This window comes from Eschrichtius robustus, chromosome 4 (assembly GCF_028021215.1).
Source record: "Eschrichtius robustus isolate mEscRob2 chromosome 4, mEscRob2.pri, whole genome shotgun sequence".
Lineage (NCBI taxonomy): Eukaryota > Metazoa > Chordata > Mammalia > Artiodactyla > Eschrichtiidae > Eschrichtius > Eschrichtius robustus.
In genome coordinates this window covers 87,426,527-87,451,425 of record NC_090827.1, presented here as the reverse complement: position 1 = coordinate 87,451,425, position 24,899 = coordinate 87,426,527, and the positions used below count along the sequence as shown (strand labels likewise).

Sequence of the window (24,899 nt, the reverse complement as noted above, 5' to 3'; positions counted from 1 at the left end):
TCAAAATCGTAAATACAGGATCAGTATTGTTGATTTTCCCTTTTGATCCCATGCCCCAGTATGGCTCCAAAAGGCCCTGAAAAGAGGCAATGAACTCGATGGCCTAGCCCCTGACAGGGCTCTCACATGTTTAATGAATGCACGGCCACCACTCCCACCCCGACCCATGGTTTCCCTGTCCTTCCTGGGTCTCTCCCTGTCTCCTCTCATCCTGGTCAAGGGTAAGGAGCCTAGGTCAAGGGCAATGATGGAGAAGAAGAAAAACCAGATAATAGAAAACTTAAATGTGGCCCTGGGGAAACAAATTGGGAATGGACTCTTCCATTTCTCCTGTTTTCCTTTTCAGCACCCTCCTTCATCTGCTTCTTCCAAAACCTGCTTCTCAGGAACAGGGCCTAAATTACTCATTCACGCCTAGCGGCTCTCTGCTAAGCGGGCCTGAGCCGATGAGACTCAGACACTGAGGGCAGGTGGGAATGGAGATGAAGGAGGACATTGCACTGGTGAGAAAGCCCCTCTCACCTCTTTTTGGGTTTAACATGCCCCCACCAGTTCCCATGCACCAGGACCAGGGCAGGGCATGGGGGTGGGGTTGTTGAGGATCTGGGACCTCGGGGCCATGTTGCTTCTCAGGGGTGCACGTCTGTGGGAGATGTCGGTAGCTAGGAGAGAGTCCCCCTCCTGCATCCTCCCCGCTTGTCTTTCACGTAACTCTGCGTGGTCATCAGATAGACGGTGACTGCGAATAGCAGGAAAAGATTGTGCAACTGGAAACACACAAGCCGCTGTGAAAAGAGGAAATAAAGCCAGTGGGCTGAGAACATATTGGGGTGAAAAAGGATCAGAAACTCAAGAACAAAGAAGAACTTCCAAAAAGCTCTGAGAAGCAAGTGGCCTTGACAAGGAGGCTCAAAGGGTCTCATGGATGGGGCTCCTCAGCACACAGTGAAGATGAACCCCCAAAATAAGAGGAAGCCAGAAGGTACTCACCTTATACAACTGTGTAAAGTGTTATGGCTTTCAAATATACCTCCCTGGGGGATTTCAGGGAGAAGAGCATGCGCCCTCTGACAGAGCACAGACACCAGAGCCGGCCCCAGTCCCCAGATCATTCACCGGGACACATCAGATACCCTAGATCAAGTATCAGCTGTTCTCCTGACCCAGAAAACTGCACATCCCTTATCACCTGCTTGCGGCTCTTCGTGAACTTGGCTCCTCTGCTGGCAACGTAATGGGTCTCTTTTTACCAGTAGAGGTTTTGCTGACTGCTGGAGCCCATGTGGTTCAGCAGGGGAATCATATTGACATTTATCAAGACCCTGCTATACACCAAGTATGTGTTTGGCACTTTATCTGTTTTCTCTTTAATCCTCACAATAAACCTTTTAAGTAAATATTATAATTATCATTTTTACAAATGAGAAAACTGAGACTCAAAGAAATTCTGTGACTTGCTCAAGCTCACATAAATAGTGAGTGGTGGTCCCAAGATTTGAACCTGGGCCACAGGACTCCTTCTGTGTCTTTATGTTCTTTCTGTTGCATTAGGTCAGCAGAGACATGGGGGAGATGCCTGCCTGCCCTCCTCCTGCATCCATGGCAGATGCTGCTAATGATCTTGGTGGCTGTTCCCTCTGATCTAGGATTAGGTACGAGGCACAGGCTACATATAAAGAAGTTATGATCCATGTTCTCAAGGAGTTTGCTTTGACATGGGTTAAAATATAATACAGCAGTAGACTAGCAATGTAAGGCTGTGAATAACACAAGTGCTAAAAAGATTCTTGTAAGCTTATAAATCATAGGAAATATATCCACCATCCTTTGTCTGAAAGCTGACGTTTTCCCTGCTTTCTAATTCCTTGGATTTCTTTTCTCATTCTAGATATTACTCATTTATTCAATCAAAAAATGTCTTCTCTGGGTCTAGGGGTACAGCATAGAACAAGACCAAGTCCCCGCTCTCAGGGAGCTTAATTTCTAGTAGGAAGACAGACAATAAACAAGCAAGTGCACACAGACATGCACATACTTCAGCTGGTCATAGTGGGATGAGACAGTAAAGCAGGGAAGATGGGTAGATTGGAGTGGAGTGTTGTTTTATGTAGGGTTGTCTGGCAAGGGACTTCTGATAAGGCGGCATTTGAACTGAACCAAGAAGGAAGAGAGAGAGGGAGCCGAGAGGATATGGCCAAGGGCACCGCAGGCAGAAGGAACAGAAGGAACAAAGGCCCTGAGCAGGAGTGGCGTTGTGTTTGTGGGATGGCAGAGGCCAGCCTGACTGGAGTGCAGTAAGTGAGGGGAGAGGGTTAGAGATGGAAAGCTGGTAAGGATTTGGGCTTTTACTCTAATTGTCACTACGGGGAAGTGAGGAGACTTGTCCAGCCTCCAGACATCAAGCAGGGCTGCTGTGGACTCTCCAGTTCCCATATGCTTCTGGCTCTTCAATGGAAAGACTCCTTTTACGGAGTGGAGAGGACTGAGCAAAGGGGTGACATGGTCAGACATGTGATTTAAAATGGTCACCTGGGGTGTGGCTCCAGCACCACATGGAGATATATAGCCCACTCTTCCTGTTTTCCAGGAGGTCCTCCTTCCTTCCCTTCTGGAATCCTTCTTGTTCTGATTTCACCTGCATTTCCCCAAGCCAAGTGGATTTGGGTACAGTTGAGGGATGGGGGCACCATCCTAGAAGCAGAGCAGGGCTCTGGGTCTCTACTTCGTGATGTTGCTGGAGCCCTGCCTCCAGGGTCTCTCCGTCTCATTCCTGGGGACCCAAGGGGGTCTCACGTGTACTTCTGAAACATTGCCCTGCTGTTCACTGCTCTCAGTCCCTAGCCTGGCTATTGGCCACAGGTTCTATCACCACTGCATATGTCACCCCTATCTGGGGACTCTGATCCCCTGCCCAGGGTCCTCTAATGGTCACTATGTGGAAGTGAGGAGACCTGTCCAACCTCCAGGCGTCAAGCAGGGCTCCTGTGGACTCTCCAGTTCCCACGTGTTTCTGGTTCTTCAGTGGAAAGGCTCCTTTTATGTGGGAGAGCTCCCTCTCTGGGAATCTGTATGGGGCTCCTGGGATCCTGCACTGGAAGACAGGTGAGATTTAATGGAACCAGCTGAGCTGCACTCAGTGTTGGCCCTGGCCTCCCCACGCATCAGCCCACATCAAGCTTTTGCATCCTGACTCTCTTTTCCCTTCAGGCTGTGCTCTGTCTTCATCTGGGATGCTGACCCCTATTGCAGTGCTTGAGCCTGGTTAAGTGGATTTAAGGGTTTGATGACATATATCAAGGGTCAGCAAACTCTGGCCAGCCACCTAGTTTTATAAAGAAAGTTTTATTGGAACACAGCCATGCCTATTCATTCACATATTGCCTTTGGCTGCTTTCACAACGCAACAGCAGAGAAGAGTGGTTGCTACAGAGACCATTTGGCCTGCAAAGCTGAAAATATTTACTATCTGGCCCTTTACCTAAAGAGTTTGCCAACCTCTGTAATAGATTTAGATCTGCCAGCTCTCACAAAGCAGAAGAGAAGATTTTAAAAGACTGCTACAAAAATATGTAAATAATTAAATCCACAGCGGATTGACAATAATATTAATATTGCAGTGAAAAAGAAGACAACAAGACAATGGCAGGACTGATGTTCTCCCACTCATAGTACAAACTGCTTGTCAGATAAAATAATATCCTCTAATCAGTTCTGTCAAGAAGTTGGTGGAGAGAGAGAGAGAAGGGCAGGGGGCAGGGGTAGGAGAGAGAAATGGATAGACAGATAGGTAAATTGTGGCTACAGGTTACATGCTCAAGTTTTAATGCTGGGGTTGCATTTTCCCCCTTTAATCATCAACTTGTTTAGCACTTTTTATGGTCAAACACTGTTCTTAGGGTTTTACCAAGCTCAATTTGTATCTGCTTACCCAACTCAAAGCAGAGCCAATCTACTGACACAAGGTCGTGCTGAAGAAATGTATAACGTTTATTGCAAGGTGTCAAACAAGGAAAATGGGCAACTGATGCTCAAAAGACCTAAACTCCCCAATGGCTTTCAGGGAAAGGTTTTTAAGAGCAACATGAAGGGTGAGGGTTGTGGGATGCCTAATCAGCTCATGGACATTTTTCTGATTGGTTGGTGGTGAGGTAACTGGGTGGTATTTCAGAAGTCAACATCATGAGCCTTCTGTTTCCAACCAGTCTGGGGTCTATGTGCTGGTGGTCAGCATGCAGTTAATGTCTTCCTCCTGGTAGGGGTTTTAGTACCTGCAAAACAACTCAGAGATATGGCTCAGGATGTTGCCTATAGCCCTTGAGGAGGAACTAAAGATCCTTGACTTTGTTTTATGGCTAAGCTTTGTCTTGCTTGATTTCTTTCCTTTTTTTCCTCATTTTCTCACTTCTCTCATTAAATTTGCTCTTTGGAACTCATGGAAGGCCTAGGAGGCTATAGCTTTTCTACAAACAAGAGGCAGGGACATAGAGGGGGAGCGTCTATCCCTGGGAAGGCCCTGAAAGGTACCGCTTGGTTTCAAGGGTTTCACGTATGTTAACTCATTTAGTTCTCAAAACAACCCTAAGAGGCAGATACTATTATAATTGTTCCCATTTTACAGATGGAGAAACAGAGGCACAGAGAGGTTAAGTAATCTGTCCAGAGTTACACAGCTAGGAAGTGGAATACACAGCAGGAAGTACAGTGGAAGTGGAATACACAGCAGGAAGTGGAAGTACACAGCAGGAAGGCTTGAATCCAAGCAGTTTGACTCCAGAGTTTATGTTCTTAAATTCTACTTTATACTGCTTTTCTTGATTATGAAAACAAAGACAAAACAAACTGGAAAATGTTCAGAGAGTATAGCCTCAGTGGGTAGTAGCCCTTCTGGCATGATTTGACATCTTAGCTACCAACCCTTATCCCAAACCTTGGTGCATGGTAAAAGAATTTGGAGATTACTCCTTTAAAAAAGCTCTGATTTTTTAATTTCGAGACACATGCCCAGGATGAGTCCATTAGAAAGTAACGTGAAATAGGGCCTCAGAGGCCCATCGGGGAACATCCTGAGATTTCAGTGAGTTGGGAGGCATTGGTTAGCAGGTGCCACAGCTCTGAGCACCCAGGACAGCTCTCCTCTGCTAAGAGCTTGGGCTCCTAGGGAGGCTGAGGGTCTCTGGCTTGGCTCTCAGTGGAGTTGTCATCCTGTCCTGTCTACCCCCTCTCTGGGTGGACCTCAGACTTTTCATCTGTAAAACGAGGGAGATCAGCTAGATGGTCTCCATGAGCTTTTCAAGGATTAAAAATATTCTGATTCTAGATTTAATGAAATGGAGAAAATATCCATGCCATATTAATTTGCAGGGGGGAAATTCTTTACAAAGCATTATGTTTGACTTTTGCAATTTTTGTTAAAAAAATACATGTAACAGAATGAAGGTAAGTGTGCTCTTCACTCCTTTGTCTTTCCCCCTCCCTCCCCCTCTGCTACTGGGGAGAGGGTCTTTTGGCAAAAATTTCACTAGGATTCTCTGTCAGGCAGGAGCTCTATTCCAAACAGCAGAAGCACTGCCATCCTTCTCCTGGAATGGAGCCAGGGATGCCCCCAGAAGGCATGACCTCGATAGGCAAAGGGTTCTCAGCAGCTTCAGCCAAAAAGGGTTGAGCTGGGACCCTGAGGGAGGGAGAAGGTAGGAAAGCATGGGAGACCATTCAAGGTAGATCCTGCGTGAACTACAATGCAACACCATGAGAAGAGGAAAGGAGTATTTAGAAGCACCCTCTGCGCTTCTTTGTACTCATGATCTGCATGGAGTGAGGCAGCATTCTGCTACTGACCTGGGTCCCTCCAGATCTCACAGGACATGACAACACAGTTCCGTGACCGTTGAAAAAGGCGGCTGCCGCATGAACACTGTCTGTCTCTGCCTGGTTGGATTCTTCTGGGTGACCTTTCTTTTCCTTCATTGTGCTTTTCTATACTTTCTAATCTTGCTACACTAAACATGTATTTCTTATACAATAAAAATTGTGTTTAAAAAATATTAAGATCTTACAGAATGTCTCTAATAGCCTAATATTATATTTTGGGAATAGACAAGTCCCTCAAGATTGGTCCATAGAGGAGGATTTGGCTCCCAGCGACTCTGAAATGGCTGGAATCTTTTATTGTGGCAAGGAAGGCTGCTTCTCAAAAGGTGCAGACATTGAAAGGGTTATTGTGCTCTCTAGAAATTTTCTGAATTGTGGGTCCCTTTTTTCTGGCCAGAGTATATTCCCTCAGATGGTGATACCACACAAACTGTGGTGAAATGCTGCTCAGAATTTCTACCCACGAGCTGGGGAAAGGTAGCTGCTGGCATGAATATCATGAACTTCCCAATTTAAATAGTTTAGGGCTCTGTGAACCTGAATTAATATGCCAACAGATATGACCATTCCTGTTAATGGGCTCTCAGGAAATAGAGTGTACTCTGGAGGTTCCAAATTTCTAGATGGCTGAGGTTTATTCAGATTATTTTCATTGTCTGAACCCATATTTTAGAAAATCAGTCTAAAGCATACCTGCCTGTTTTTTAGCCTTATTGAACTCTAAGTGGTGAACTCAATGGATTACTTCTTCCATTAGTTTCCTACAAGCTACAGGACCACTATGTTAAAGGTCTCTCTCTCTCTCTCTGTTTTTGTTTTTGTTTTTTTTTTTGGTGTGTTTTGGAGCTAAGGGAAACAGTGATTGGGTAAAAGTGCACAGGTCTCAGGGAAAACACCTAGTGGTTGTTTTTAGAATGAATTTGAGAGGAGTTTGCTTTCTAGTCATTAACATCTTTGCCCTAAAAGGCAGAATTTCCCCCCCAAAAGTACTGGCTTAATTTGGTTTGTGTTAACATTGACAGGTAAGCATCAAGTGTTACCATTTTTTTTTTTAAATTTCAAGTGACCAACTGAATGAACTGAGTTAATCAAAAGCAATCAGACTACCAGAGATGATTACTTTCGAGGCAGGTTTCAAGCAGCAGCTGCAGTAGCTAACACCACGTGTTCACTGAGCACTTATTCCCAGGGGCTGTTCTCAGTGATGTGAGGCATCAAAGACACATAAGACAGAGCGTCTCTCACCATGAGAAGGAGGAGAGGCTGCGTTAGCGTGGGGAGCACACTGGGCTGGGGTGGGGTGGCTTGGAGTCTGTCTCCGGCCAAGTGCTGCTGGAAGGAAGCCATTCGAATCTCTAGACATCAGTTTCCTTGGGAGAAAATGAGGCCTTCAACTCAATTTCAAAAGGACCTTCAGCCTCTGAGATTCCAGAGCCGATGGCTTTTTGGAGGAGGGAGGCCTGTGCGTGGGCACCGGGAACTGTGTCATTTGATGAGTGAGTCAGACTCAGGGCGTCAGAAAAATAACGTCTTCATAATCAACACAAGGGCATAGGCAATTAGGAAACGCACTTAGCTGACGGCTTGAGTGTCTGTTCCATTCGGAGGATATATTCCTGAAGAGGGAGAGGGTGACTCATCAGACGGCTGTAACTTGATGAAGTACAGCTCTCCAATTTCCTTGCTCCTATTCCAGGCAACTGAATGATCTTAATTTGGTTTCCCAAGGCAGTTTCCCCAGGCAAGAGAAGGGACAGGCTGTGGCAACTGGAAACTGACATTCTTTTGTGTGAGCAAAATTAGATCACGTATGAGAAATGACTGAAATTATAAGAAGTAGCATTCAAATGCAAAGCATCCTTAGTAATATCATCATTAGTTATGAATCATTTTCGTGCTGATTTGGTTAGCCTTTGGACCTTTTTTTTTTTTTTTTAAGAGCTAGTAAACACTGGGTGACTTGGTAAGTATAGAAATTCTGTATCTGCAAAGCTGATCAGAGGTGAAAATTACTAACATTTACATAGTGCTTTACAATTTACAAAGTGCTTCTCTATACAGTAACCCAGTAGCTCTGGGAGACAGGGAATATTATTTTCTCAGTTTCTAGTTCAGGAAAGCTCTGTATTATGAGGGAGGGTTTGGGCTGGCAGTCAAACCTAGGTCTTCCACTCCTAATCCAAATATAGTGCTGCTGCTTCTGAAGCAAGTGAATGCTCTTCTGCCCGCCATCCACCGGCATACACACACACACACACACACACACACACACACACCTTCCTATACAAGATCTGTGCTCAGTGGGACAACTGAATGAGTGGTGAGAAGCAGAGGCAGAGAAGAAACCCAAATGCCAGTCTATTCTGGAGATTGTGGAACTCCTTTCTTTCCCTCTTCAAAAGCCACTCAAAGTGCATAGGGCCTTTCCAGATGGCTGTCCCATGGCTGGGTCAGTTCAGCTTTCCTTAGTCCCCGGCTGAATCTTCTTGCTGCAAGTGTAGAAAGTGTCCGGTCTGCTTAGGTGGAATCTCAGGGAGTGTCGGACTCCTACCTCTCTTCCCCTGAAAGTTTGGTCTGGATATTCCTGCTGAAGGTAGCTAGGGATGCTCAACCAGCGTGGCTCCCCCAGAACAGCACTGCCTGACCTAACCCACCTGGGACTCCTGACTTCTCAGCTACTGGAGCTGCCAGTCTCAGATTACCAATGGGGAGGAATCTCAGGACCTAGGGCCCTCCGTGCACTGCAAGCCTGGGCTCTCTGCTGTGCAGAGACAGCGGCAGAGTGGGTGCTTTGTGACCAGACCCTTCCCATTCACAGAGAGAGCTGGAAGACTTCACTGCCTGGCTGGGAATTTACAGAGGCTTAGGAAAAAGATGAACTGGCCCCACTTCTGCATCTCCTTTTGCTGGATTTACTTTGCTGCCTCCAGACTGAGAGGTAAGAGGCTGGTGGGCGTGTAACCATTGTCGCTCATCTGGGGCCACTTCTTTGGGTTTTAGGGTGGGCCAGGAAAAAGAACAAATGTTCTAACTGCAAGGAAGTACTTCGTCTTCTTACTGACTCATACTAATCCTGTAGGGTGTGCCAGAAAAATAACTCCCATTGCCCTAGAGCTTGTCCCTAGCTGATGCTAGATTATCCCCAACGCTAGTCCTTGGACTGCTGTTCTTTGCCTTGAAATATACACGACACTGAAGGTTGATCAGGTCCCTCTTTTGAGCAGCTGGAGAAACAGCAGATGGAAAATATGCTCAGAAGTTGTTTAATGACATTTTTGAAGATTATTCCAATGCTCTTCGTCCCGTAGAGGATACAGATAAAGTCCTGAATGTCACGCTCCAGATTACACTTTCTCAGATTAAGGATATGGTGAGTAACATAGTGGTAACTCTGAAATGTTTAGAATGAAACTAACAGTGCTTTCCAAAGGGAATGTCTGAACTGGGAATTTGAGAGAAAGTGAGAATAGAGAGCTCTGTGTGCAAGCTGATGGGAGAAGGGAACTCCAGGGGAAGAAAGCTTTCTACAAAATTAATTTCACTAAATTACCTAATCCTGGCCATTAACACTAACAGTCTTAGATCATCTAAAGAAAGTTGGTTACACATTACGTGTTCCATCTCTATGAAATGTGCAAAATCAGCAAAAACATAGAGACAGAAAGCAGAGTAGTAATTGCCAGGGGCTGCGGGAATGATGGGGGAATAGTGATAGACTGCTTGACGGTCATAGGCTTTCTCTTTCGGGGTGACAAAATGTTCTGGAAGTAGAGAATGGTGATGGTTCCACAACATTGTGAATAAACTGAAAGTCGCTGAACTATACACTTTAAAATGGTTAAAGTGGTGAGTTTCATGTAATGTGAATTTTATCCCCATTTTTTAAAAGGTGGTGTTTTTTTAGAAAATTAATTAATTTATTTTTGGCTGCATTGGGTCTTCGTTGCTGAGCGTGGGTTTTCTCTAGTTGCCGCGAGCGGGGGCTACTCTTCTTTCGGGGGCACAGGCTTCTCATTGCGGTGGCTTCTCTTGTTGCGGAGCATGGGCTCTAGGCGCGCGGGCTTCAGTAGTTGTGGCTCGTGGGCTCTAGAGCGCAGGCTCAGTAGTTGTGGCGCACGGGCTTAGTTGCTCCACGGCATGTGGGACCTTCCCGGACCAGGACTCGAACCCGTGTTCCCTGCATTGGCAGGCAGATTCTTAACCACTGCGCCACCAGGGGAGCCCAAAAGCTGGTGTTTTAAGATGACTTACCTTATATAATGCTTATATGTGTTTAATTACACGAAGTTATGAAAATTGAAAGACTTTTCTTTGGTACATTATCGATGTTTGCCGACTTTTTCATTCAAAAGAATCATCGGTTGATCCATTCTCAGAGAAATTTGGGCAGTTGATCCATGCAGAGATCTGATGATTTAAATATTTGTCCACTTTACATTCCGAACACTAAATCACAGAAAAAAACATGACCCTGGCAGTCAATCAAGGGGATAGACTGGAAAAATTCTCACTTACTTATTGGAAATAGACTAGTGCTCTTGGAATTCCTGTTTTGAAGATGAGTGTTCTAGAGATAAGTGCATTCGGTTGAGGTGTTGATGGGATGACGTTATATCTGGGTTCATTGTGCAGGATGAAAGAAATCAAATTCTGACTGCCTATTTGTGGATCCGCCAAATCTGGCACGATGCGTATCTCACGTGGGATCGAGACCAGTATGATGGACTGGACTCCATCAGGATCCCCAGCGACCTGGTGTGGAGGCCGGATATTGTCCTGTATAACAAGTAAGTGCAAGTCAGTAGTTTCTCAGGAATGAATTTATTGATGTAACAGAAAGTAAACATAATGGAAAAGGAATGTTTAAAACATGCATGAAGTTAAGTCTATTCATGTTCCTAGTCCCTGAAGTGAAGGTCATAAAACCTCAGATAATAAAACAATAGGTCATAAAATCTTAGAGTTACGGCCCCCTTTTCAGATGAGAAACTGTATTAGAAGCCGTGTTAGTTTTCTAGGGCTACTGTAACAAAGTAGCACATACTGGGTGGCTTAAACGACAGAAATTGATTGTCTCACAGTTCTGGAGGCTAGAAGTGCAAGGTAAAGGTACTGGTAAGGTTGGTTCCTTCTGAGGGCTGTGAGGAAGACTGTTCCCTGTCTCTCCCCTAGCTTCTCGGGTGGTTGCTGGCAATCTTCAGTTTCTTGACTTGTAGAAGCATCACACAATCTCTGCCTTCTTCTTCACATGGTGTTCTCCCTGTGTGTTGTCTGTGTCCATATTTTCCCTTGTATAAGGACACCAGTCTTGTTGAATTAGGTGTTTACACCACACCAGTACGACCTCTTCTAAACTAATTACATCTGCAATGACCCTGTTCCAAATTAGGTCACATTCTGAAGTGCCAGGGGCTAGGATTTCAACATACGACGTTTTCACAGATGCAATTCACCCCTTAACATTGGTGCTCCCTTGTCTAAGATCATGTATCAAAAATACATGATACTATTAAGATTAAATCAGAATGGGCCTGCTAGAAGCTGGCCTATGGAATTTGGACTTTGTATGGAGTGGAAGATGAACTAGATCATAAGATCACCAGTTGGCCTTTTCCTGGTCCGAGAGCAAGGGGCCTTGGTGAGTGGGTAGGTAAGGTTTAAGTTTCTCAAATTGCAGTGTGTATGAATCATCTGAGGAACTTGCTAAAGTACAGATTCTGATTCAGGAGGTGTGGGGTAGCGTTTGACGTTCTGCATTTCTATAAGCTCCAGATGGTAATGCTGCTGTTCCACGGATCCCACTTTGAGAAGGAGCCAGATAGCTGTCTCAACTCAGGTCCAGGCGCTCCACCTGTTGTCAAAGGGGCTCCTCTCTCTCTTTTTATTCTGGAACTCAAGTTTCTCAGGGTTGGGAAAGGTTCCTCTTTGAGCAGAGCAATATGAATGAGGAGCAGCTCAGGGGGGACTCTCCTGAGAGCTCAGCCTTCTATTGGACGTGAGCTTCCCTTCAAGAAGCAACTGGTAGGTTGCAGCCTGGAGTTTAGTCTCAGTCCTTACTCAGAGAGCTTGTCCAAGGGTCATGACCTCATGAATCATAACCCTGATGCTGCTGTCCATTCCCCACTCTGGAATGGCGACTCTTCCATACCCCTTCCCAAGCAAGATCACATCCAAGTGCTGGTGCTTTATTCCTCTGGTTCACACCCCCCTCAACACACAGACACACACACACATGTACATAGCAGGCAAGAGAATGAGCCAGGATGTCCGTTACCTTGTCCCACGCACAGGGTGCAGGAGAGTAATCAGAGGATACACTTTACATAGAACAATTACAGCATTCTATAAGTTCAAAATTCTCCCTGGAGAAAAACAGAATGCTGGTTCTCCTTTTCCTCCTGCTTTGATTGACTGAAGCAGTGCCCAGCTCTTACTGAAACACTTCTTTCCGAGCCAGCATGACCTAAGTTAAGCCTACCCCAGTCCCGCTTTATCAGAGAAGCCAGTTATGCACTCATGAGCTCACACAAACCTGCTGTGGCTTTGGTAAATTTTGTCCCCGTTCTCCGTCCTTTCCCCCCCAGATCGCTGGCTTTGAGAAGAGTGAGTTCTGGTCCCCTTTTCTTTCACACACAGACCCTTTTCACCACACTGATTCATCAACTCTTTTCTTTTCCTCTGGATTGACTCTCCAGTCTTTTTTCCCCTCCTATCATGGACAGTTCTGTTTTGGATCCTCTATTTTTCTGTGTGTTCTCCTTCTCAGTAACATCAGAGTTTTACTATTCAGAGGAAACCCTAAATGTCCTTATGGTTGGATGTCATTTGCATTCCTTTAAGCAACTGAAATGAGAATAGAAGAAAGTTAGAGGATCAGGCAAAGGAGGGACCCCAGTCCTTTGGGGTCCCCAGGAAGGACCCTGACCCTGGTCCTTCTAGCTGAAACCCTGGACCTGCAGAATCTTCTGCTTCCTGATATAATATAAGTACTTCCCAGAAACTGGTACAGAAACTTGTAGACCACAAAATGGGCTTCCTGAGTGGTGGTAGGGAGAATAAAGAGGGGTATAAGGCAGGTGATCCAGTCATGTGTGACAAAGATAGTTTGGGCAGGAAGATGCTTAACATCTAGATTCACCATTGGTGCCTGAATCCATGGGTTAGACTTGCTGAGGAGTGATCAGGATGGTCCTGGGCCTGGAAGCTATTTCATAGGAGGAGCAGTCAAATTTATTGATGCTTAGTTTGGAAGAGAGAGGTCCTTAGGAAGACTTGATGGCTGTCATAGGCAATCATAGGAAAAATAAGGTAGAGAAAAAAGAGAAAATTCCTCCAGAGGACAAAACCCAAAACAATGAGTAGAAGTTAAAGGGTTTTTTAATTGCATTTTAATGCAATTTAAAAAAAATAACTAATAATTTGAATAATGAATTTTCCCAAGAGGTAGTGAGCTCATTATATTGATAATGACTCAAGCAGATATTGGCTGTTACCAAGTCAGTAAAGGAATAAGTAAATTGGGGCTTAAAGTTCTGGTGAGGTTGTTTAGTATAGGTATATGGCCAATATAATGGTTAGTATAAGAGGGTGCAAGGATTCCTGACATTTTTAGATTAGGTAAAGAGTGGATTACAGAAATTTCAGAAGTGTGTTGATTATGAGAGAGTTTTAATGGTTGGATTTTAATGGACCGGTTTAATACTTGGATTTTAGACCTAGTGAGAAATTGGGTACCCTGTTGTACTCAGAAAGATTTGTCTACAATTTAGCTTTAAGTTGTGCTTAAGTAGCTTAGAGAATTGAAAGGATGGAAAAATTGTAAGATGAGATTGGATATACATATGTCAAATTTTATCAAATTGTATACTTTAAATGTATGTAATTTATTGTATGCCAATCATACATCAATAAAGCTCCTTAAAAGAAAAAAAAAAGATGAGATTGGATATAAAGGAGGCAGAAGAGGAACAGGTTTGGAGAAAAAGATGATGAGCTTGGTGTGAGACCTGTTCAGTTTGGGAGACCAAAGGAACAGAGGAGACAAACAACAAAGAGATTGCAAAGGCAAGTTTTAAGCCTGGAAAGAAGGTCACGGCTAGAGCTATCAAAAGCCCTTTAAGCCCTTATAGAACTGCTCAAGGAGGGAAAGAAAATAGCTGAGGATAAAGTTGGAGAATTTCTTCATTGAAGAAATTTACGGAGAACATTCAGAAATGGTTAAAGGGGTAGAAGGAGAACTGAGAGAATTGCCTCATAGAAACCAAGGGAAGAAAGGATGTCTAGGAACAACTCACAGCGTGAAGTGCTTGGGAAGGGTTGACAGACTCTTAGAAGAGTCTTTAGATTTGCCCATTTGCAAGCTATGAGTGACCTTTGAAAGAGCACACTTTGAAAGTTGGGGAGAAGCCGAATTGCAAGAATACAAGCAAGATGGGGAAGTGAAAGCAGCATGCATCAATTACTCTTGAGAGCGTGTGCAGAAAGAGAGGAGAGAGGTGGGAGGGGCCTGGGAGGAAGGGAAGTTGGTAGGGAGACTTGGGAACAGAGTTGGGAAGGGATTAGAGGAGCCAGAGAGAATAAGAGAGACCAAGAGAGGTGAAATCCTGAAAGAGACTTGGAAGGAAAGAAGTCACAGTACAAGAAGAGAAGTTAGCCTTGAAAAGAAAGAGAGAGACTTCTTTTTTTTTTTTTTTAATAAATTTATTTATTTATTTATTTTTGGCTGCATTGGGTCTTCATTGTGGTGCGTGGGCTTTTCATTGCGGTGGCTTCTCTTGTTGCAGAGCATGGGCTGTAGGCGCACAGGCTTCAGTAGTTGTGGCATGCGGGCTCAGCAGTTGTGGCTCACAGGCTCTAGAGAGCAGGCTCAGTAGTTGTGGTGCCCGGGCTTAGTTGCTCCGTGGCATGTGGGATCTTCCTGGACCAGGGCTCGAACCCGTGTCCCCTGCATTGGCAGGTGGATTCTTAACCACTGCGCCACCAGGGAAGCCCGAGAGGGACTTCTTTTTGACATGGAAGGGAAGATAAGGGGGACACATGAAAGACGGAGACATTGGAGATGGGAAAAAGGGTGGATTGTGGGACTGAGTAAAGAGACAAGCCTATGTCGAGGTTCCAGGCACTGTCTGGTACCAGAAAAACTGGCTGATTCTCACTGTTCTCTCCTTCACCAGCCCACACTTCTCCAGTTCTGGGGATCTGGCTTCTTACAGCCCCTGCTGGGAAAGGTCTTTCTGCTCAAGTGCGAAGCTGAAGTCAGCTCAGTCTTTGATCAGGGGAGAAGGGACTGCCTGAAGGGCACTAAGTGTTGGAGGAAAGGGAAGATAAGGGGAAAACAATTTAAATAATCTCTTAGGGTCATATTATTGAACGCTGCCCTCTCGACCTCCATTTTGAAATTTTGTCCCTGTAATTTTTTTCATTTTCTAGTTGGGAAAACGGAACCCAGTTAGAAACAGAGGGAAGGGAAAGAGAAGAAACTCATATGTTTTGGACACTTACTATGTGTCAGGCAGTGAATTGGGGCTCTACATGGTGTGGTAGACAAAATAATTGCCCTCAGAGTGTCCCCATCCCAATCCCTGAAGTCTGTGAGTATGTCACCTTACATGGCAAAAGGGACTTTGCAGGTGTGATTAAGTTAAGGATCTGAGAGGAGATTACCCTGCTGGGGCCAATGGAAACAATCTTACAAGTCCTTATAAGAGAGAGAGGTGGGAGGGTCAGATGCCACAAAGGAAGCAGAGATCAGAGTGATGGAAGGAAGGAGCCCTAAACCAAAGAACGCAGGCAGCCTTTAGAAGCTGGAAAAGGCAAGGAAATGGACTCTCCTTTAGAGACTCTGGAAAGAATGCAGCCCTGCCTAAACCTTGATTTTCGGATTTTTGATCTCTAAAACTGTAGAGATGCTAAATTTGTATTATTTTAAGACACTTGGTTTGTGGTAATTTTTTACAGCAGCAATAAAAAATTAATAGATTAGTTATTTACTTAACATAACATTTAAAAAGAAACCTTAAGGTATTATAACCTCTACTTTTACAGGTGCGTGATAGAAATGTTACTTGCTCAAGGTTACAAAACCTGACCAAGATTTTAACCCAAATCTCTCTGTGATATTTCTGTGATGTCATTGCTACTTTCTAAAGGAGAATGAGCCGTACTGATTCAATCAACCCACTTACCTACCCACTTACCTTTCTTTGTTAAATCCTTCTTCTGTGCAAGGCATTCAGTCATGTGTTGAGGGGTTAGGATTTTAAGACTCAGTCTCTGACCTCAATGAACAGTCCAAAAAGGAATGAATGTAAAATGTAAGCCCCTCATAACACAGAAATAAAGTGCCAGAGCCCTTCAAAGGTGAAGGGATTTCATCAGACTGGAGGGGCAGGCGGGGCTTCTCAGAGGTGTGGGCATCTGAGCTGTCTTGAAGGATGTATTAGATTTATACTTGCAGAAAGTGGGGCGGGTATTATAGATAGAAGAAAGAGTTTGAGTAAAGGAGAGACATTCACAGGATCTGTTAGGGTTTCAGCCTTGATTGGTGGTGTGCGAGTGAAGGAGACCAGTGGGAGACATCAGAGACCAGTAGGAGGCTACAGAGTGGGATGGGAGTAGATCATGGAACATCTAAGACACTGAGCTTAGGAGGATTGGAAGTATTTGGTCGGCCATAGGAAACCAGTGCAAGAGCTGAGCTGTAAAAAGATGTGATCAGAGAAACCAGGAAGATAAAACAAGATATTGGTCATGAAGTAATTAAATAGTAATGTCTTTAAACTCCTCCTGAGTAGCTGGGGTGATGTTTTCAGACAGTGGGCTCCTTTGCCCTCTGGCTTCTGGTTGGGTTGGGCCAATGAGAAGCACCAGTGAGCAGTTGGAGGGAGAAAAGGGAGTGAGGTTAGGGCATGTATTCCCTTGCTCTCTTCCTATAGAGTTATTGTCTTTGGCTTGCTGTGTCCCTTGACAGAAAGGTATAACTCCTATCATGGTGACCCTCTTATGCAAGTCTTTCCTTCCAGGTCTTGGTTATTGCACCTTCCCTTCACCACTTCGGGCCCAGGAATGGTAATAGCTCTGCTGTTACTAGCCCTGGAGTGGTTGCCCTTCACCTTATCCATACCTTTGTAAATAGTCCCTGCATTAAACACTCCTCAAATTATCTAATTTGAGTGGGCCATCCACTTTCTGCAGGGACCATGACTAATACAATTGTTCTAGCTCCAGATAGATTCTCTCTGACCCCAAGATCTCTTACACCAAGGAAGGTAGGATGGGTGAGTTCCCATCCTCCAGTTCTCACTTCTCGTATAGCTAACTATATATATTTCTCATTGTTACAGAGGGTAGGTTCAGGCATTTTCAAAATATTCATTTTGTTCTCTTCACAAGACCACGTTAAAGATCCCCTCTCTAGACCTCCATTAAAAATCGAGTGCCACAATTCAGCTGTAATGCTCTGATTAGAGTGGACCCAATCAGACCATTACAGTTAACATTGTGGTACCTAAATTTTAATAAGTAGGAAAAAAACTTTTAAAACATGCCAGTTCTTTGATCTAACACACCCTCTTCTAGCAATTTAACCTAAGGAAAGAGTCAGTGGATAAACACAATTTGACTGCAGAGATGTTTACTGTGGCATTGCTTGTAAATGTAAAAACTGGAAACAACCATAATGTTGAAAATAGGTGAATTGGTTAAATAACTATGGCACATCTCTATAATGGAATGTAATTGAATACCATTTAGCCACAAAAATAAAGTTGCAAAAGAATATGAACAGGGCTTCCCTGGTGACGCAGTGGTTGAGAATCTGCCTGCCAATGCAGGAGACGCGGGTTCGAGCCCTGGTCTGGGAAGATCCCACATGCCGCGGAGGAACTCGGCCCGTGAGCCACAATTACTGAGCCTGCGCGTCTGGAGCCTGTGCTCCGCAACGAGAGGCCGCGATAGTGAGAGGCCCGCGCACCGCGATGAGGAGTGGCCCCTGCTTGCCGCACCTGGAGAAAGCCCTCGCACAGAAACGAAGACCCAACACAGCCATACATACATACATACATACATAAAAAGAATGTAAGCAGACAAGAATATCATTAAAAAAAAAAAAAGAATATGAACAGATGATCATATATGTTTTTAAATTGTCTCAATTTTTTTTTGTAAATTAACTTTTTTATTTTGAGATAATTTTACAGAAAAGTTGCAAAGATGGTACAGAGTTGTTGTTTATTCTTCACCCAGTTTCCCTTAATGTTACATCTTATGTAACCATAGTACATTTGTCAAGACTAATACAATACTATTAACTAAACTACAGACTATTTGGACTTCACCAGTTTTTCCACTAATATACTTTTTCTGTTCCAGAATCTAATTCAGCAAACCACATTACATTTAGCCATAGTATATTTTGTAGGGAAAAAATTGTAAGGAACACTTGGAAAAATGTGCATTAAAATATTAACAGAAACATATCAATTAAGGCTGTAAGCATTAGAAACTGACTTTGTCTACCTTGTGACAAAAGGAATTTGTTGGAAGGATATCGTACAGCTCACTGAATTAAAGGGAAAAAAAATCAATGACCAGGCCTTGGAAAGGACAAACCAGGACTACTCTATAGTTCAAGACAGTGGGGAATATTGAGCTTTTTTTAAAAAAAAAAAATTAATTAATTGACTTTTATAGGGAGCCATCACCAGTGTGACTCTTTTTGGTCTTTGGGTCACTCTGCTTAAGATCTAAATTGCAGGGGTAGTGAATCACTTGGATCTAGCTCGGGTCACACAGCCAGCCCCTGGCCAAGGGTGGCTGAGGAACCTTGATCATTGTTTCATCTGCCTTACAATGGTCATGGAGAAAGAGTCATTCCCCAAAGTGAAACAGAAATTCTGTACCCCCAAGATGTCAGGCATAAATGTTAATAAAGCAAAAAGAAGTTATATCTAGAATAAATTATTATCTCTTAGATTATGGGTGAATAATTTTTTCTCTGTGTTTTTCAAATGTTCTACAGTAAACATGTACAACTCTTTCAACAGCAACAAAAAGTTACTTTAATATTCTTGTGCCCACAGTTAACAAAATCAGGTAAGCAGAGCCCCCCCCCGTTAGATTTTAGCCTCGTTTACTTTTTGTCTGGATGTTTGAATCATTATACCTGGACCAAGAGAGTGGCACTGGGAATGGAGAGGAAGGGGCATAAAGCAGAGATGCTTTAAAGAAAGAATCCAAGAGAACTCGACCCTAACTATTCACAGGAAATGGAGAAGAAGGGCAAATTAGAGTTGATTCCAGACTTTCAAGCCAGGGTAACAGGAATGGTGATCCATTGCCAAGACACTGAAGCGATGGGCACAGGGCGGTGAGCTATCGGGGGTAAGGAGTTTGGTGAGTTGTCCTGGCGAGCAGCTCTCATTTTCCTCCTCTGACCTCCAGGGCTGATGATGAATCTTCTGAGCCTGTGAACACCAACGTGGTCCTGCGGTATGACGGGCTCATCACCTGGGATGCACCAGCCATCACCAAAAGCTCCTGTGTGGTGGATGTCACCTACTTCCCCTTTGATAATCAGCAGTGCAACCTGACCTTTGGTTCCTGGACCTACAATGGCAATCAGGTGGACATATTCAACGCCCTGGACAGCGGAGACCTCTCTGACTTCATCGAAGATGTGGAGTGGGAGGTGCATGGCATGCCTGCTGTGAAGAATGTGATCTCCTATGGCTGCTGCTCTGAGCCTTACCCGGACGTGACATTCACTCTCCTTCTGAAGAGGCGGTCCTCTTTCTATATCGTCAACCTCCTCATCCCATGTGTCCTCATATCTTTTCTGGCTCCCTTGAGTTTTTATCTCCCAGCAGCCTCTGGGGAAAAGGTCTCCCTGGGAGTGACCATACTGTTGGCCATGACTGTATTTCAGCTCATGGTGGCAGAGATCATGCCAGCCTCAGAAAATGTCCCTCTGATAGGTGAGTTCAAGTGTCTTACACTTTGAGTCAGCACTGTGGTAACTGGGGTTGTATCTGTATCTTTAAACTCCTAACAATGACGTCAACTTCAGGCTCAACACAAGCTGTCACATACTTCATTTGGTGTCTTCAGTTGGCATCTTTGAAAAGAGACGTGGCTGTTGGAAACAAAGCTGGTCTTGCTGTCTCCAGGTTTACCCAAAAGAGGAATGAGAGCAATATGGTTTAGAGCAGTGGTTCTCACAGTATGGTCTCTGGACCCACGGCATTAGCATCATTTTAGAAATGCAAATTCTCAGGGCCCACCCTAGACCTACTTAATTAGAAACTCTGGGGGTAAAGCCTGGCAAACTGTTTTTAAAAGCTTTCTAGGGCTTCCCTGGTGGCGCAGTGGTTGAGAATCTGCCTGCCAATGCAGGGGACACGGGTTCGAGCCCTGGTCTGGGAAGATCCCACATGCCGCGGAGCAACTGGGCCCGTGAGCTGCAACTACTGAGCCTGCGCGTCTGCAGCCTGTGCTCCGCAACAAGAGAGGCCGCGATAGTGAGAGGCCCGCGCATCGCGATGAAGAATGGCCCCCGCTTGCCACAACTAGAGAAAGCCCTCGCACAGAAACGAAGACCCAACACAGCCATAAATAAATAAAAATAAATAAATTAAAAAAAAAAAAAAACAAAACACAGAGGCCCCCCATCACTGCTCATGAAACCATCGTTTAAAAAAAAAAAAAAAAAGATACCCACCCAAAAAAAAAAAAAAAGCTTTCTAGGTGATTTTGATGAGCTTTTTGTTTAAGTCTAAAAACCACTGGCTTGTAGATTAAGACCCTGATTTTGAAGTCAAAGAAATCTGCGTTTGAACTCTGACTTCACCGCTCATTCTTTGATCAGCCTTAAGCGAGTTACTTAATCTTTGAGTCTCTACTTCATCATCTGCAAAATTTGTGTAATTGCTACCTCATTGTGCCGCTGCTTAACACAGAGCCTGGCATATGGTGAGGACTGAGAGAAAAGTGACTATTATTATCACATCACAAGGGATTTCTTCTTGGGAAGAGTGATAAACATGATGGAAATGATGAGTTGGATTTTTAAGCCTGCCGTCTACCCCTGATAGAATAATTCTCAACCTTTACTGGGTAGAGTAGGCGTGGGAGAGCTTGTTAAAAATGCAGGTTCCTACACCCAAAGAGGTTGTTTTTCTTTTTAAGCAATCTTGGGCAAGATTTGGGAATCTGAGGTGATTCTCAAATAGAGCACATTTTCAAAAGTTTGCAATAATGAAATGTCCCTCTACGGGAAGGAGTGTAGACTGTGGCTGCCATCGCTGCTTCCCCTTTCCTTTACCTCCCTTGTTCTGAGATCCCTCCTAACACCTTTAATACCTACTTCCTGCCACCAAGGATAACACCCAGATCAATACATCTATCTCAATGACTTGCTGTTGTAATAGATGCTTATGAGAATCAGAAGCTAGACCTAATTTTTAGTTCTTTAATGTAATCAATGAGGAGAAATTTCAGAACACCAGGAGACTTAGAAAGCAATATAAAAGGGATATTGTACTGCCCTTTTACCCTCTCCTGTATCCAGTATTACCCAGTATTTAGACGTTACTACATTGGTTTCTCTGTTTGGAGATCTCTTCCTTGTTACGTCTCTCCCAGCAACACCTCCGCACACACACACACACACTCATGTACACCTTTTTGAGAAATAGTCACAGAAGGTTCTCTCCTTTCTCACCACCACTAATAAAGAGGAAGACGTGTATTGGTACTTTTATCACCTCTCCTGAGGCAGAAATGATTGACAGTGACAACATCTAATAATAACCCTGTTTGAGGCAAGATCAATTGGCAGATCCCTCTCTCTTCTTTAGCAGTAAGATTCAAAAGCAAGCTGGATCAATTTCTGAAGAAAGATAGATGTCTCAGAACATGTCTCAAGAATTTTACAAGCATTACTTTTTCTGTTTCTGTGATAATATGAAGTGTATCCTTTTCGGAAGGGTGCACACAGATCTTGAGAACTTTATTAATAGTCACAATTTGTTATTTGTAGCACCTATGAAATAGAGTTCCAATCTAATAGAAGTGTGTTTAAGTTTCCTGCATCAAGTGTAGCATTTGATCCAGGCTTTTGGCCCACAGCCTTGACAATGTTAAGAAAGATTCCATTTATTTTTAGTTTACTCAAAGCTTTTAACAAATAATAAACTGATGATAATCATTATCAAATGCATTGTCTTCACCTGTTAAGATGATCGTGTGAGTTTTTTTCTTTTCCCCCATTAAGTTAGTGAATTATATTACAGTTTTCTGATGTTGAACTAAACTCTTCTTTATCATGATGCATTATCAATTAAAGACACCGTAGGATTTAGTTAGCCAATGATTTTTATAGGACTTTCTCAAATGTGTATATAAATGAAATGGCCTTAATATTTCCTTTCTTGCTACTTTTGGAACCAAGCCTGAATTTACTTCATAAAATGAGATTTTCTAGGCAGTTTTCCCTCTTTTCTATTTTTGGAACAACTTGCGTAAGATATGAGTTATCTGTTCCTTAAAAATACAGTGAAACTCACCTGTAAAACCTTTTGGCTCTGGAGCTTTTTGGAAGGTGAGTAGAGGTATTTGGTTAATTCCTATTTCTATTCAAGTGTTCTTTCTTCTTACACTAAATTTGACATCTTATATATTCGTAGAAATTTCATCTAGGTTTTCAAATGTATTATCATACAGCTATTTGTAATATTATTTTATTGTTTTCTAAATTTCTATTCTCTTATTTTTTTCTTTTGCATCCCTTTTTCTTTCTTTCTCCCACCTCTATTCCATGAGTGGCCTCATCAAAGGTTTATCAATTTTATTACACTTTTCAAAAAGCTTGCTTTTGGTTTTGTTCATCTTCTAGGTTCTTTGTTCTACATTTCAGAAATTTGTACCCTCATCTTTATTGTTTTCTTCCTTAATTTTCCTTTTTCATGAATATTTGCTTTACGCAATCACATGTTAAAGACTGATAGTGACACAGTGTCTCCTTTCTTCCCCAATGGTAATGAGCTTTCATATTAACAAGGTCCAAAGACAATTCTGAGAACTGACCAAGATCATTCATTGTTTATTTATTTGTTTGCTGAAAGTGGAAGTTTTTCACAACATGACCTCAGCAAAAATTTACAAACCTTTTAACTCAGGGCAAGGGACAGTGCTGAAAACTTTTCCTGTATTTTCTCAGTTAAGCCTCATCATAGTCCTATGAATTAGATACTAATATTATACTCATTTTATTAAGAAGAAAGCTGAGGCTTACCAGAATTATATAACTTGCTCTAGGTCACAAGTCTAGTGAGTGACAGAGCTGGGATTTGAACCCAGTTTTATTCAAAAGTCTATAATAGCAACCATTAGTGTATACAGCTTCCTTAGAAAAGGTGTTTGTTTCTTTTTGAGCCAAACACAAGGACAGTTTTACGCTAACTTGCTTGTTGTTATTTTCCAGGCAAATACTACATAGCCACAATGGCCTTGATCACAGCCTCCACTGCCTTGACCATCATGGTGATGAATATCCACTTCTGCGGGGCTGAGGCCCGGCCAGTGCCACACTGGGCCAGGGTAGTCATCCTGAAATACATGTCTAGGATCTTGTTTGTCTATGATGTGGGTGAGAGCTGCCTTAGCCCCCGCCAGGACAGGGAGCAGGACCACCTCATGAAGGTTTACGGCAACCTTCCAGAGGCTAATCTGAAGACGACCAGAAATAAAGACCTTCCCAGGAAGAAGGAAATGAACAAACTCTTAAAGGATGACTTGAGGTACCAGGGTGAAAACCCGCAGGATGTTGACAGTGACTGTGCACAGTACAAAGTGCTGACGAGGAATATCGAATACATTGCCAAATGCCTCAAAGACCATAGGGCCACCAATTCCAAGGGCAGCGAATGGAAAAAGGTTGCAAAAGTCATAGACCGATTCTTCATGTGGATTTTTTTTATTATGGTGTTTGTGATGACTATTTTGATCATAGCAAGAGCAGATTAGTGAGCATTTGGTGTGTGGGGATAAATCAATAAAATTCCCCTGTGATCTACTCTAATGTTCTTCCAAATTAGAAATACCTGTATCTATATATACACAAATATATATAAATCAGGATTTATGTTGTCTTTACTTTTTGTTTTCAACTTCAGATCAATATTATAGCTATCTGTCAGGTTAAATCAAGCAGGAGGTCCAAAATTTCAAGGGCAGGAAAACAGAGGAAACAGAGAAGGACCCCTTTTATAACCTACCAGAGTGGTAGGTGTCTGGCTTCTAGATCACACAATTATTCTCTCCTTAACAGTACAGATAAAAAAGCACACTACATTCCATTTAAAATTCAAAGCAAAACAAAAGAAACTCATTTTCCCTTTAGTCCCTATTAGAACATGCTTTTTAAAAAAGGAAAATAGTGATATATTCCTTAGGGTAATTTAAGTCTCACTGTTACCTTTCTCAGGCTTGGTGCATTTCAAGCCATATCTCAAATGATGGAATAAAAAATTTTGTCCCATATAAAGGTCTAAGGATCGGTGACTTAATGGGGAAGAGAGTTTTCTTTGTAATGATGATGTCATATATGTCAGTTATATTTTATATAAACGTTAAAGATGAAGTCATGCCGGCATTTACTCTTGGATTTAAATAAGATCATCAGCAAACTGGGCTTATTTATTCATTCATTCAATTACTCACCAAACATTTATTTTCTCCTACATATAATAAAGCTGCATGATTCACATCTGCAATGGGTGTCATAGCAAATCTTATGCATAAGTCTGACCCTTTTTGATCTTCACTACAATTCTGTTAGGTGGGCAGGTATTTCTAGTCATCCTTCTCAGAGGAAGAAGCTGTGTCAGAGGAAGGTGGGTGTAAGTGACCTACCTCCACATCCAACTAAGCGGCGTATAGAGCTGGGAAATAAACCCTTAGCACTGTGAGTTCAGGCCACGTCTGCTAAAACCACACTGCTTTTGGCCATGACAGATCATGATTTAGGATAGTTG

General features: G+C 43.2%; 1 protein-coding gene across 1 annotated transcript; it reads left to right on the top strand.

Annotated features, from left to right (window-relative positions):
• The first annotated feature begins 921 nt into the window (after positions 1 to 921).
• On the top strand, positions 922 to 23,889 carry CHRNA9 (cholinergic receptor nicotinic alpha 9 subunit). Its single transcript, XM_068542252.1, has 6 exons — positions 922 to 982; positions 8,687 to 8,806; positions 9,093 to 9,238; positions 10,501 to 10,655; positions 19,309 to 19,841; positions 23,348 to 23,889. The coding sequence occupies exons 1-6, from the start codon at positions 922 to 924 to the stop codon at positions 23,887 to 23,889; spliced, it is 1,557 nt and encodes a 518-aa protein (XP_068398353.1).
• The last annotated feature ends 1,010 nt before the right edge of the window (positions 23,890 to 24,899 follow it).

What these genes read in the sequence shown, in the direction of transcription:
- CHRNA9 (XM_068542252.1), top strand. Translation starts at nt 922, where the DNA reads ATGGATGGGGCTCCTCAGCACACAGTGAAGATGAACCCCCAAAATAAG. An exon ending in AAATAAGAGGAAGCCAGAAG is followed by an intron (nt 983 to 8,686) that starts GTACTCACCTTA and finishes TCCCATTCACAG; the next exon opens with AGAGAGCTGGAAGACTTCAC. An exon ending in AGAAAATGTCCCTCTGATAG is followed by an intron (nt 19,842 to 23,347) that starts GTGAGTTCAAGT and finishes GTTATTTTCCAG; the next exon opens with GCAAATACTACATAGCCACA.